Genomic DNA, 15,334 nt, shown 5'->3' with positions numbered 1-15,334 from the left:
TAGTTTATGACCTTGACATTTGTAACCGAGCAGTTGTTTTGGGCTTGTCGGATGTTTTCTCAGGACCAGATTGAGTTTATGCATCTTGGGCAGGAATGCCACAGAACAATGCATTTCCGCTTTGGACATATCATACAAAGGGTGCGTGTTACCAATATGAGTTGTCACGGGTGCATTAACTACGATCAAGTGGTTCAGGCGGCATCCACTACCTTTCCCCATTGGGAAGTCACCTTTTTTATCTTTGGATTTAACGTCTGGTTGAGAGGACAACAACTGTGTTTCTTACGTTTGTCTCTTGATTTGAGCTTCCATTGATGGGTCATAATTGTATCATTACTGCTTTGTTGTTTGTCTCATGATTGTTTTTTAAATTTGTATCAACCTTATACACACTGTATGGGTGTGTAGAATTGATAATGTATGAAACCCATGAACATAAACTGTAATTTTTATACAAGGAAAAACTGCTCTTTTCCCTCTATTTAAACACTCATTTATGGTAGTATGGGGTTTTGTTTTATTTGATGGGTTACAATTCATTATCATTTACAAAATTTCCCCTCATTGTCCAGATTTGGCCTCTAAGACCTCTTTAACAACACAGAGTCTTTGCTGCACTCTGCTTTCCTTCTGGACATTCTTTACATTTCCTTATTTTCTGAGACCATAGGGTTACTAGGCTTAGCTTATAGTTTTTGCCCTAGTCCACAGAAGAAGTAGTTTTCCAGTGTGTTCTACTTCCCTTTGATGTATAATCATATTTAGGAACTACAGCTTTTGTGCCATTGCTAGTGGGGTATCTTTATCTTAGACAGACTTAGATACCTGTATGTAGACTTGTCCATAATATAAACACATTTCTTTCTGTATATACATGTATGGGTATGAAGAATTGACAATATTAAAACCTATGAACACATAGTCACACCTAATTTCAAATTAAACATTGAAGGCATTGGTTAAAGCCGTCTTACAGGTATTTGCAAATGATGGTGCAGGTGAACTCTGTCCTGAACATAATCCCGTCATAACCTTCTCTTTACCTGTAGCATTTTAGTTCCTGTAGCATTTACTCTTGACTGGGAACTCTCTAAACTCCTTACCATACTTCCTGCTGAAGGTGTTCTTTTTATCTAAGCTACTTATTTATTGTTTATTTTAACAGTTATTACAGGGACTAGTTTTCCTAAGATAACAACAAAAATCCCTCATAGTGACCGTATGGGGTTCTACAGCCTTTCTGAAGCAGCCCAGATTTCAGAAGCTTCCATATTTCCTTGTTCCTAGTGCAGAGACTCCTGGGAGGCAGAGCCTGGCATACTGGGAAGGCTATTTTTTAAATCCTTCTATAACAGTATCTGAATGCGTTTAAAATATTCCAGCTTCTCAGAACATACAATATGAAGGGATCAGAACTCGTACCAATCCATTCATTTCACATCTTTGAAATGAATCTGTATAAATACACAGGGTATAGTAAGGCTCCATCCACAGACAACCACACCTAGGTATGTCACATTAGTCCTTGAACAGGAGACAGAGAACCACAGCAAGGACATCCAGTAACCCATGACTCAGCTGCCTTTTACCTGGAGCATGTCCGCCTCTCGAATCTCTGGTTTTAGCTCTTTGGGCAAAAGGGCATGAAACATTCTCGACTCTGATTGTATATTCAAAGCCATGTTTTAATGGTCATTTCTAAAACTGCCTGCTTCAGCAAGATGGGCCATACTTTGCACTGTAATGGAAACCTCAGTAAATTTAAAGGGCGTGATACCCATAAAGTCTGCCATTTGATCACAAAGAAATAAAACCAGGAGACGGTAAGAGATATCTAGAAAAATCTCCAAATATCTGGACTAGGAGAAGCGAATAGATTTTGATGACACAGACACAGAGGAAGAGAACTAATTATGCAGTTATGTTTCAGATTTTTGGGCTTTTTTCTGATCTTCACTAGGTGTCAAGGGTGGAGCAGTTACTGGGGTAACTGATTTTTGGCAAGTGGGGGAGATAAAATGACCTCAGCAGTGCACAGTGATCGCATCCTTGATAAACACCAAGTACCTGTTGGGTGCCAGGCACTGTACTTGGTGAGAAACAGTTTAAGAGGGGAGGGTGGAGCTCAAGAGCTTCAAGATTAGAATTTTATAACACAGAAGTGAATCTAGCAGGGTGCTGACTGAGGGCTTCCACTGTGGAAAGAAGGTGATAAAATTTACAGCAATTAGGTGTAGAGCGGAAGGGGGCATGTCCAGGCACAGGATTCAGAAAGGGGTCCAGCAAGTGTATTGCAAATTCTAGGCCTGAGAAGGTGGCAGGAAGAATTGGGTTATTTGTACTATGAAGTGCCTGGAAGAACCAAGCTAGAGATGTGTTTAGTCGGCAAGGAAAGCATCAGAACTTAGTTCTAGATAAGCCCTTAGTGAGTACCACCACATTAGACAGTAGAGAGTTCCTTACACACTGACCCCTTAACAACTCACGAGTGCATCTGCGATCACCCTGCCTTGTGAACTCACATCACTTTCAGCCTATGACTGTTTGCTCTGCGCCTACATTCCATGGATCTATGAGTACATCTTTATCACATACATCCCCGAGCCTTGCTTTGGGCATGGTCGTTGTATGAATACTTGTGAGGGTTGAGTGACTGTAGCTCGTGCCATCACACACCAGCAGTGAAGCCCAAAGCTGTTTATTTGTGGTTGTATTCAGAAATGTAAAAATTTACCTGGAGTCTGAGTAAAAACTGGGTTGGCTTAAGTGTCACCAAAATAAAATCCTTGACAGACACAACATGACTTGGTATATCACCAGAATATGTTCTGAGCAGAATAACTTCCTATAACCAGAACACTGGCTGATCTGAAGCACCGTGGAGGCAGTCAATCTGGAGCTAGTCATATTTTGAATTGCCATTAGCATTTCTTTTTTGAAGCCTTTAGAAGAGGGTGGAAGTGAGGTGATTGTGCAAGTTAGCAGTGTCATTTTATGTAAGAGTCTGGAGTAGCAAAATAGAGAACTTTGAAATACAGACTTACTTTTGATCAAGTCCTTGCCATCTAGCAAGGACTTAGCACCTTGGTAGAAGTTTTTGTTTTTGTTTTTTTAATCTGAAACTAAACTTTTTTTGATTCCTTTCTTTTTACTAGGTGGAAAGTTTAGGCTGTGCTATGTCATCTGTCTTTCATTGCTCTTTGACTCACTACTTAGGTCTCGCTGGCCAGAGACTCAGAGATCTGCCTGCCCCGACTCCTGAATGCTGGAGTTAAAAGTATGCACCACTACCCTAGGCACCTTTCATAGGTCTTAATGGCTGCCTTTGGACTTTGACTGGATAGTCAGAGATGCTAAGCAGTCATAAGATCCATGCCCCTTGCTACACAGTGGAAAGCAATTGTATTTGATATAATGTACTACATGGATGATCAGGGTTTTGTCTTATGTCTCAAGGATTTTATAATAGGCATTCTGTAGAATGATATCTATTCCATAAGGTCATGGAGTCCAGGCCCAACCTGAGGCTTTTGGCTGACCTCATGGCTGATAGCTTCACAAGTTGCTTCTTCGATTAGCTATGGTTTTCTGTGCAGATCAATTTGTAAAGTTGACTTAGTTTTGTGACTTATCCAAGTCTGTTTTGAAAATAGAAATGGGACCATGAACTGTCTTTTCTTCTATTTGCATCTTGCTTCCATTGGAAATCCGAGGAATGCTTGGAGTGTTTTACCTGCTGGGTTGATAGAATTGAAAGACATTATGATTTAGATGTTGGAGTTCTATGTATTTTGAAAGCATAAGACTGTAGTCCTTCTGGAGCCCTACAACAATGGTTAAAGTCACTCCACATGGCCCTCTTCAGAAACACTCAAAGGGTAAATACCAAAGCATCAGGCTCATAGCATCAGCGAGAGCATTTCAGACACTAGGCATGAACACCTTCTCTGTCCTTCCCGCTCTGCCTGTCAGTACATGCATGGCCTCCTGGTGTCCTTTACCTCCGATGGTTACTTCTCTCCTTGCTTCCTTCCTCCACAGACATGCCTTGAGTTGGAACGCTACCTCCAGACAGAGCCCCGGCGGATCTCGGAGACCTTTGGTGAGGACCTGGACTGCTTCCTCCACGCGTCTCCTCCCCCGTGCATTGAGGAGAGCTTCCGGCGCCTAGACCCCCTGCTGCTCCCAGTAGAAGCCGCCATCTGCGAGAAGAGCTCCGCAGTGGACATTTTGCTCTCTCGGGACAAGTTGCTATCTGAGACCTGCCTCAGCCTCCAGCCAACCAGCTCTTCTCTAGACAGCTACACAGCCGTCAACCAGGCCCAGCTCAACGCAGTGACCTCATTAACGCCCCCCTCATCCCCTGAGCTCAGCCGCCATCTGGTCAAAACCTCACAGACTCTCTCAGCCGTGGATGGCACAGTGACGTTGAAACTGGTGGCCAAGAAGGCTTCCCTCAGCTCAGTGAAGGTGGGAGGGGTGGCGGCGGCCACAGCCGTGACACCAGCTGGAGCAGTTAAGAGTGGACAGAGCGACAGTGAGCAAGGAGGGGGAGGGGCTGACACCTGCCCTGAAAACAAGAAGAGGGTCCATCGTTGTCAGTTTAACGGGTGCCGGAAAGTTTATACAAAAAGCTCCCACTTAAAGGCCCACCAGAGGACTCACACAGGTAGTGGTACAGGTTGGCCGCAGGTCGTTTCTTTCTCTTTTGGGTGTTCTTGTGGCGGGATGGGCGGGATGAAGAAGTTGTCTTCGCGTTCACCAGGAGGGTGCAGAGAGGCAGGAGGAAGTGGAGCGACTCACTTCCAACCCTAAGACCTTAGGAAGTTCCAGCCCAGGACATGCATTTGTCACTGCCTGGCTGAGGACAGAGCGGGTTTCAGAAGCCGTGCCAAACCCAGCAGACAACCAGGCAGTCCTGAGTCTGATGGAAGGGATCTGTAGTGGCAGGACTCACAGACCTGTGTGACATTCCCCGGTCCCTTCACTCTGGCATTTGCCATTGTTTTGTGAGTGAGTCTCTGCACGTTTGATCAGCATTAAAAGTTGAAGGGCTCACAGTGAAACAAGGTAGCCAGGATGTCCCCATTCACTCTTTTCCCTAGCATCCCTGATTTTTTATCAAAGTCACCAGCAGCAGGAGGGTTTCAGAGTTCATTAGATGTGATCATTCTATAATTAATTGGCATCTCCTCTTTTGCATTGTTCTCTGGCGCGTGCTTTATGGGGAGATGGCAGAATTGCTTTTTAATGAGCTTGTTACTGAGAAGAAGTTGCTGAAGTGATTACATTGCTCTATGTGTGTGGGAAGGATGGGTGGGGAGGACTGAGGGTGTATTTCACTCAGAATCTCTGTGCCAATCCCAGGGAATCCGACTCGTCTTTGGGACAGTGGGACAGTTAGGTAGGGAGGGGTTCATAGAGCAAAGAAAGAAATGGTGGTTTTCCTTGAGATGTCTTTGTTTTCAGTTCTGGGGTTGGAGCTTGGGGTGATGTTTCTTCTTGGTCCTCTAAAGTAGCACTAGGAGCAATTACTGGGATTGGTGGTTTTTAAGTAAGTTGATAACGTGTATCACTTGTATGGTTCTATACTGCTCAGGGAGACTCCCTGGTAGAATTAGAGGGAACGAATGCTCTCAGGATAAGCGGGTGATAGCCTATGTGGGAGATGCCTGGGGTCAGATATGGTGGCGTGGGCCTTTCAGTCTCAGGATGTGGAAGGCAGAAACACTTGGCTGTTTCTATGAGTTCTAGGCCAGGCTCATCTCCTTAAGTGAGTGTCAGTCAGTCAGGGCTACATAGTGAGACCCTGCCTAAAGACAAAACCAACCCATCCAACCTGGGGTTGGGGTGAGGTGTGTGGGGGGGGGTCGTAGTGGCATGGTGGTGGATGTTGTAGTCTGCCGTCACAGAAGTCGCCCTGGCTAGAAAGTCAGACAACCTGGGTTCTGCTTTTAGCTCTGCCACTGACTAACTCGGTGACTATGTGTCTATTGCTTGAGCTCTGTTTTCTACATTTTTGTCAAACAGTATGGCCCTGAAGGCCTCTTGCAGCTCTGGTGTTTGGGTGGACCCTGTGATGTTTTTGTGAGACTGTGAACAGTGTTCCTGCAGGAAATGAATCATGTGTTAAGCATCGGTGGTCCTCTGATGCAATGAAGAGGGCCCGTGTAGTTTCCTGTGTTCTGACTCAGGCATACACCCCTAGGACCGAGCTTTTGCTGGGATTGGACAATGGTCCCCTTAGCATGTTACATCTCATGGCCCAGCTTCAGATTCCTATCCGAATCTGAGCTCAAGTTCTCCAGTTTCCCACACCAAAGTCAGTGCTTCCTTCTGTTGTCTGTCCTTTCCCTCTCCTGAAAGCAATCACAAGATGCGACAGCACCTTCAGGCTGAATAAACAATTTCTCCTGTGCCCCCAAGGAAACCAGAGAAGGCAAAGTTCAGCAAGAATGTTGGGATGTGCTGGGTTGTGAAATGCATGGCAGTAGAGAGATGTCTTTCTGATATCTCGGTTTTGATACCAAGCTGGAGCTTGTTATGCACAAGCTTTGACTTGCTTTGTGATAGACAGTAGTGCCAAGGTCCCTTTCAAAAGGATATGTAGTGGCCTCGTCGTGCGTGTGTGTGTGTATGTGTGTGTGTGTGTGCGCGTGTGTGCGCGCGCTATGAGAAAGGCAGATTTGAATAGCAGTTAAGAGTCAGGCGCTATAGCCAGGCCCACTTGGGTTTGTATTCTGTCTCTACTAGACTTAAGACTTGTATAAATTAGTTCCTCTGAGCCTCAGTCTCCTCATCTGTAAAGAAAGATAATGTGTCCACATAACAGATAGTTTTCAAGGTTGAATCAGCAAAGTTCTCTTGGCAGATCATAATAGCTCATTAACACTAGTAGTGGAGTTGTTTTGTTATTATTGCTGTGGTGGTTTGGGTTATTACTCCTGATGTGGGCACCGGTTAGCAATAACTGAACCAGCTTTATGCAAACTAGAGATGAACCGGTTAGCTAGAGCAAGGTTGGAGTATCCTTGACCACAAACCCAAAATGTTCCAAACTCTTAACACTCTTTTTAGTGTGTTTGTGGGGGTGGTGGGTATGTGTACACAAATATGGATGTCAGAGATCAATATCAGTGCCTCCCTCAATCTCTTTCCCATCTTAGTTTTTGAGAAATGCTCTCATACTGAACATGAAGCTCACTGATTGGCTAGGCTTTCTGGCCAGTGACTCTTTGGGATCCTCCTGTCTCCACTTCTCCAGCTCTGGGATTATAAACATACTCTGTCATACTTGGTATTTACCTGTCTGTCTGTCTATCCATTCATTTATTTATTTACTTATTTATATACTTACTTGTTTACTTATTTACTTTATTTTAAGATTCTTCTTTCATACAGTATATCCCAGCCAAAGTTTTCCCTCCATCCACTCCTCTCAACTCTCCCCCCACCTCTCCTTTCCCCCAGATCTGCTCCCCCTCCATTTCCTTTCAGAAAGGAGCAGGCCTCTCAGAGACAACAGCTAAGCCCAGCAAAACAAGATACAATAAGACAAGGCAAAAGCCTCCGTATGGAGCCTATATAAGGCAATCCAGTAGGAGGAAAAGAATCCCAAGAGCATGCAAAAGAATTAGAGACACACTGATTCCCACTGTTAGGAGTCCCACAGAAACACCAAGCTAACAGTCATCTTTTATGTGCAGAGGACCTGATGCAGACCCATGCAGTGTCTGTGAGCCCATGCGAGGCCATGTCCCCACTGACTCATGGGAAGTAAGATTTTGATCTTCCAGCCCCTCTGACTTGTGTAATTTTTTCCTCCCCATTTCCTCCATGTTCCCTGAGCTCTGAGGGAGATCTCTGATTTAGACTCTCTCTACATAATTACTAGCTGAGTGTCTCTGCATTGGCTCCAGTCAGCTGCTGGAGGATGGTCTCTGATGAGGACAAGGCACCATTATGATATTCATCTTAAGAATATCATTGTGAATAATTGCATCTGCTCTTTTTTTAATGTGGTTGCTGAAGATCACAACTCAGATCCTCATGTTTCTATGGTAAACACTGGACCAACAGTCATCTCTGCAGTCCCTCTGCAAATGTTTTTTGAGATCCTTCTTTGACACCACAAGTTGACAGTTCCACACCTGGCTTTTTATATAAACCACAGCCAAAATGCAGATAAATTTAAAAAAATGTTATAAACTATTACCTTCAGGCTATGTATGTAAGGTGTTTATGGAACAAAAGTAATTTGTGTTTGATCTGAGTCTAATGCCCAAGATACTTCATCACGGGTATTCCAAGATCAGAAAATATGATGCTTCTGATGTTTCTGCAGCCAGGCATTTGGAAGAAGTACATTGATAGTCAAGTGAGTTTCCTGACCCCAGGGGCTGCTGTGTCCGTGGGGAGGAATGATGCTTAGGGACACCAGGGTGCAGAGTTAAATGGACCTTGCAAGCTTTAGCCTGTGGACATTGGCAGTGATGTAGAACAAGGCTTTTCCAAGATAGTGTGAGAGAGAAGCAGTTGCTCTCCATCCTGCAAGCATCTTCTATGCCTAACCGGTCCTGGAGGAGTGGGTGCTGTAAGAAAGAGGCATGCATGGGAAGTGGGTAGGAACAGTGGTGGGGGATGGGAGAGGGAATGTGAATTAGTTCGGATTAAATGGATGGGAATCAAGTATTTATTTGGAATTGGTGTGAATGGGGCACATGGGGGAACTGACAACAAAGGCGTTAATTTATGTGCTGTGGATGAACTAAATAATGAAAAAAGCATGAAGGGTAAAAATCAGATTAAGTGTCTACATGTAAAGGGAATGGGCTGGAGAAAGCTTAAGGGCATGGGTAGACGGCAGTGGGGTCTGGAGTGGGAGAGGCTGCTTGCTGATGGAAGGAGGGAAGCGGGGCGGGGGGTGCTGATCAAAGGTCAAAGTGAAGTGGAAAAATGGGCTGTGGATGGGTCCAGGTGAACTGCTGAAGTCACTCCAAGTCAGTGGAAATAGTTCTTAGTCTCCGGTGTAGGGGATAGAAAAAGAAAGACCTTAGAAAAGGATCCCAGAGGAAGGAGAGATACCTGCCCCTTGTTCTCTAGAGTTTTATACATATAAGTAAATTATGCGGTAATATGTGGCAAAGGAGACATAATCGCAAAATGAAATAGAAGAGAATGAAACACGTGAGCCTCTGTCTTTGCCACATAAAGACAATACATTGTTGCTGATATGGATTTGTTCACATTGAGGAGTTTTTAAGATGTTATTCATTTAGTCTGTATATAGATGAGATTTAGCGAGCTGGAAAAAGCACTCATTCTTTCTTTTCTTCTTCTTCTGTGGCTGTTTTTTAAAATGCTGAATTCTGCAAAGTGTTTGGCCCAAAGCATATCAAGCAATGAGGTGTGTGGGCTTTTTGTGGTTTTTGTTTTTTGGGATTTTTGTTTGTTTGTTTGTTTTTTTTGTTTTTTTTTTTTTTTTTTTGTCTTTTTCTGGAGGCAGGGAGGATTATTTGTAACAGATGATGTTCAAGTTGGTAACTTGGGCCCAGGTACTGTTTCTAAAGGAGTACCTGGAGCTAGAGATGGGATCCAGGGTGGAGGGGCAAGAAGGGGAGACAGGAAGCTGGACGACTGGAACATTGAGCAGGACCTGGGAAGAGGAAGGTGTGTGTACTGTTGACATGTAGTTGATTCAGCTTTCCAGCGGTCATGCCCCCTTTTCTGAAATATGTGATTCTCTCAGTTACGGACTCTCTGTAGTCACATTATTCCCACCCTGCCTACAACCTATTTACCCTTACATTTGAGTACCAGGGTACCTTTACCACCAGTGCTTAAGAAAATCGCCCCAGATTGCTCATTTTCAGCAGCACATAGTCGGTTAAGACGGGAGCAGTCTTAGGCACAGAGACAAAGCTGTGTTTCCCATTTCTCCCTGGTCACTTCTCAGAAGAAGGGATTGCAGAAGAATCCCCTGCGCACGTGACTGTAGTTAAGCAGTAGAGAGATGGATTTCGGGACTCATACGTTCTCCTTTTTATCCAGTCTGGTACTCCAGCTCATGGACTGGCACTGGCCCTGTTTAGAGCGATCTTCCCACCTGATAAGCATCTAGGAAATGCCTTTCAGAGGCACACTAAGAGATTTTCAACCGTGAGACAATGCTAAATCCCATGAAGTTGAGACTCAAGATGAACTGTCATGTGGCCCATTGGTGTGAGGCACCATGCCACTGAGTTGCCATCAGAGAACGGGGAAGGCCATTCTGAGGAAGCTTTGGGAGGAATGGGCATTGAAGGAGGGCTTTATCAATAAGAGGAGGCAGCGTGGAGGATTCGGGATTAAAAAGTCACTTTTCCCATTTTGCACAGGATGTTTAGTGATGCTGTTCGTGCTTTTAAATGACAGGAATGTTATAATACACTAATTTATATAAATAGAAGACCTAATTCAAGGTCAGGCATATCAGCAGGATAAAATTAAATACCTCAGCATCAAACTGCAGGGGGCCTATTGGCCCACTTTCAACTGCCTCAGTGCTGTAGATAGGAGTCCTTTGAATTTATACAATAGCAACTGAAATGGGGACAATTTAAAGGCATTAAAGGAGCCTTTAAGTTGCTAAGACACATGGCTGCTAATGACATTTATCCCTGTGTTGAGGCCAAAAACTTATTTAGGCCTCTATTATGGGCTGGGAAGCAGAACAGAGGTTAAAGGCTGTTTACAAGGGGGAGAGTGAAGTAGCCTGCATTTAGCTTGAATTGAAGATTATGAAATGAGGTGGTGGGAGACTTTTATGATTCTGAGAAATCTAGATTTCACCACATGATAATCTAGTAATATGAACTCTCTAAACGTTTATGAAGATAAATTTATCCAAACACATGTTGGGTAGAACAGTTTAAACTCAGCATATACACGATAAACACATTAATTTTATCATTATACTTATAGTAATAAATACAGGCTTTGTGGGATGCCTATTCCAGATGTCCTTTTAATGCATAATTGGTGTTCACACAGTAAATAAGTATGTTAAAATAAAAGAACCAAAAAAGAGAGAAACATGAAATTAATCAGTATTTTATTGCTCTCCTAGAAGCTCTTCCTTACCCTTATCTCTGAGAATGTGTCTCTTCTGGAACGGAAGCCTAAGATGCAGTTTTTCTAACAATGTTGGGATGTGGGGACTTTCTCCTCTTGGGAGAGTATAGCCAGGCTGGCAGCAGGCTGTTTTCTGTTACAGGAAGCACAGGAGCAGCCATAATGCTCACAGTCCTCCTGTGTGGCCGTCAGCAGGTTTGAGGAAAGCGACGTTGTGCTCCATAAGGAGTAGACATTAAAGGAGTGAGGTGTTCCTCAAGGACCTGCTGGCAGTAGACTTTATACGTCTCCTGGTCCCCTGCAGTTGAGCAGTTAATGAACTGATTCTGTCTGAATTGGGACAAAGAGTTGAACCCTTAAAAACAACTAGAGGACAACAGCTAACTTGGTCATGGTCCTTTTCCCAGAAGTGAAAAGATGACAGACAAAAGGATCCTTAGAAAACGTGTCTTTGGGAGATGTGTGTGCAATTGTGCACGTGCACACATGTGCACACATGTGGAGGCTGAAGGACAACCTCAGGAAGCTTTCAACCTTGTTTTCGAGACTGGACCTCTCACTGTGAGCTGAAGTGGGCTGATTAGGCCAGGCTGGCTAGCCTGCCGGCCTCATCTTCCCGTCTCTCCTACCCCAGTGCCGGCATTCCAAGGGTTGTCCACCACAGCCAGCTTTTTCTGTGGGCACTGGTGTGGATCTCAGATCCTCATGTTTGCAGAACATGCACTTAGCTGACTGAGTGGCATGAAAAGTTGTTTGTTTAGTTTTTGCTGTTTTAGAGGGAGGCTATATCAGAGAGAGAGAGAGAGAGAGAGAGAGAGAGGGAGGGAGGGAGGGAGGGAGGGAGGGAGGGAGAGAGAGATAGCACATTCCCAATCTTTTTCTGCTTTCATGTCATACATGTATTTATATTCAACTCTAGGTTCCACATATGAGGAAAAACATGGAGTATTTTTCTGGGTCTGGTTTGTTTCATTCTATTTACTAAATTTGAATCTCCTGGAAGTTAGAGTTGGAACCTTGGCAATGCATCCTCACTGGAAAAACAGCTTTTCCAATAGAGGGGTTCTGAGGAGCCAATGGAATCGCTGGGGAACCTGTGCTTCTATGCTGACTAGACACATAGAAAGTCTTACCCTTCCCATCTGAACAGTTCTAATGGGAGCATATTCAAGGCCCTTGGGTAGTCTGGTTTCCTCAAATCTCAATTCCTTTCTACTGCATTTCCTATCCAGAAACCTGGGCAAAGCTCTTGGTCCCCTTTCCAGTTCGCTTTGTAGTCTTCCTTAAATTAGACCCAGTAGCATCGAATAAGGCTGACTGGTGGCTTAGGTGTAACTGAGAACAACAGGGTGATTTCTTCTCTTCATTTTAAAAATTCTCAGTTATGGGAGATTATAGAATATCAAGAGTCGATAAGCCAGTTGGCAGATATGATGGGTGTATTAGAAATGACTCCATTCTTCATCATCCTCTCTGGGTTCTCTGTCTTTTCCTAAGACTAGCTTCTCTCCAGCTCTGTGTACAGATAATACATTGGCATGACAATGGTCATACTAAATGTTAGTGGAGACATGACCATTTAAATAATCAGATGGTAGCAGCTTCTCATGCGCTCGTTATTTGGCAAGGCAAAGCTGGTGTTACCCCCATTTGAACAGCGTTCTTGCTCTCAGAGAACACACTCTGTGCTTTTGGAGCTTATGATGCATGAGGCTCAAATCTTCAGGTAAACAAAGGTCGAGAAATGACCCATTGACAGTTCCTTACAGAGCCTCAACACAGTTTTGTCCTAGACCAGGCCTCTTTGGAAGGCCCTCTTCTCTTTTGACCTCTGTCTTCTCCTTTCTCTCCTCCAAGATTGTATCTGCACTCAGGTAAGATTGCTTTTGTTGGTGTCCACAATTAAAATGCTTTTATAATCTGGACCTCTTTTATGTTAGGAACAACTCACTTAGCATCATAACAGATATTATGTTTCTTTTGTTGTTTCTGCCCTTCACAATATAGCCACAACCAACACTAAATATATGGAAATCAGAAAAGTGCATTCTGTCCTCAGGAACATACGTTTCAAAATTCTCAGGCGTATTGCAACAAAACACTCTACCTGTTTCACCAGATGAGCTAAAGATCATAAAGAATGTCGTTCTTCTTGTTGCATCCAAGAAGGTGGCTCTCTCCTCCATATGGGGAATTGCCCATCAGGTGTGCGGTCTTTCTAACTGTCCTCTGGAGCATTCGTTTCCATAGCGAGAGAGTCTGAAGGAAAGCCTGTTCTTAAAACTATGTCATGTCAGAGCAGGAAGATCCTAGAATTATGAGGGCACCCTATTGGAAAGTAGAACTTTGAAGAGAATATAAAGGAAATGTTCCCTCTGGTGTATGTTCCACTGAATATCAGCATCAAGTATAGCAGGAGATATATTTTCCAATGTCTGTAGAAAAGTCATATTAAAAGTTTTTCTGACTTATTTGTATGTTCATGGAGTTTGATATAACCTCAGTGGGATTCATTGCTTGGTTATGAACTGACACCATGGAAGTAGAAGCTTCCCTACAGTGGGAGACACAGCATCCTTCACTTGTAGGAAGGAAATAATGATTGCTCATATTGAATTCGCAATTGCTCATAAGCCCGTTGAAACTAGTATTGGTATTTTAGAAAGAGCAACAAAAGATACATCTCCTGCCTGTGATACAGGTAATAAGACATTTTATGTTCCTGGTGTTCAGGAGAGCATCAGAAAATCAATATGAATAAATTCAAGTACAGAGAGGATCCGACCCATTTGGGGATGCGGAGCATGGCAAATGCTAGGACATGTTAGAAATACCTTTATCCCACTTGTGTGCAAACACTTGCATGTAGAAAAAGGCTTCACAGGTTCCTGAGACATTTGGGTAGAGGGAGAATTGTTGGCTTTTCTTTTTCTTCATTCTTTGTTGTTGTTTAGTGTTTCAGGGCTTACAGCTAAACTGATTTTGAAACTAAATACTGTCATTACAGAAGATTTTTTTTTCTGAGTTCTTCCAATTTCTCTGGGGACAAAATAATGGTTGCTTGAAGCAGAGGAGAAACAGTAATTAGGGCAAATAGTAATACTGTGCATGATTGAGGAAAACGTGGGGTGGGGGAGCGAATTCAACACACAGACTTCTACAGCTTGTTACTAGGAAACCACATCAGCATTAAATACAGTGTGCTAATTGGCTATCCTGCTTCTGCCTGGGTACCAGCCTGGGCCTGCTACACAGCTGTTTCTGCTCCTTCTGGTTGCTAGGTAACTGCATCATTTCTTCTCCCCCCATCCCCCTTTGTATTCTGGAGGGTAATTGGCTACTTCTGCTCCTGGTGTTGCTGCTGGGTACCAGTCTGGGCCTGCTGCTCTGCTGTTTTCCAGAGGGATTTAGTGGGGGAGGGGAGGAAAGGGGAGAGGAAGATATGCTGGCAATTAATGGAGCATAAGTGCGAATTCTACACAATGTCTGGCACCTGCGTCCCCTTGTCCTGCTTTCTCCACTAAACCCTTTAGCTCTGAAAAACACATTAGGCTCTTGAAGTCTTTCCTTTCTCCACATGCCTTATGAGTGTAGTTTAAAAGAAATAAGGCATTTAAAGACCAATCAACATAAATGATAGATTGGACCTTCTTATGGAAAATAAAAAAATAATAATAAAAAAAAAAAAAAACAAAAGACCTGGCAGAACATTACACACTGGTATTTGATAGAGGCACCAGGAGAATCTGTGAAAACATTAAAATCACCAAGTCACTAACAAAGCAGCAGCTCGAGTGTCTCCAGGGCAGTGCCACTTTCTCTTAAACGGACAGGGTTCTTTTGTAAGGCTTGTTGATTCGTGGTGCACAAAGTACAAAGTAAAGTGAACCAAAACATAATAGGATTTCTCCCAGTGGTTTTGTTCCCTACCAAATAATAAAGAAAGGCCTCTGGACCCTGCTGACTTGGCATTATGGGTTTTGTTCCTCTGATGTGCACAGCGCATATCTTGGGCTTGAGGACAGTATGCTGTTGCAGCCACAAAGAATTATATAATGCATACTTTGCACAACTTGATCACTTACAGGAAGTGACCAGATATGAGGCAAAATAAATTCGAAGTTAATTCTGGGATTCTTAAAGAGGGTGTTTGTTTGTTTGTTTTAAAGTAAAATGTATAATTACAGTTGACATCACCTGTTCAAGTAGAAGTTTCCAT

At 43.5% G+C, this 15,334-nt stretch overlaps 1 protein-coding gene across 2 annotated transcripts in view; it reads left to right on the top strand.

Annotated features, from left to right (window-relative positions):
* KLF7 (KLF transcription factor 7) overlaps positions 1–15,334 on the top strand; it is a gene marked incomplete at its 5' end in the record, with an annotated part of 85,227 nt that overhangs the window by 36,763 nt on the left and 33,130 nt on the right. Inside the window, one exon of one of the 2 annotated variants that reach the window (XM_080932850.1) lies at positions 4,045–4,473. In XM_080932850.1, coding sequence (XP_080788976.1) covers positions 4,045–4,473 — 429 coding nt within the window. Of the gene's footprint in view, positions 1–4,044; positions 4,673–15,334 lie in introns of both variants that reach the window. The other variant, XM_080932849.1, reaches the window with a different exon arrangement.

Source organism: Micromys minutus, assembly GCF_963924665.1.
Source record: "Micromys minutus genome assembly, chromosome: 19".
NCBI classification, from domain to species: domain Eukaryota; kingdom Metazoa; phylum Chordata; class Mammalia; order Rodentia; family Muridae; genus Micromys; species Micromys minutus.
The sequence above is the reverse complement of the archived record's forward strand: the minus strand, read 5'-3'. Positions and strand labels throughout refer to the sequence as shown.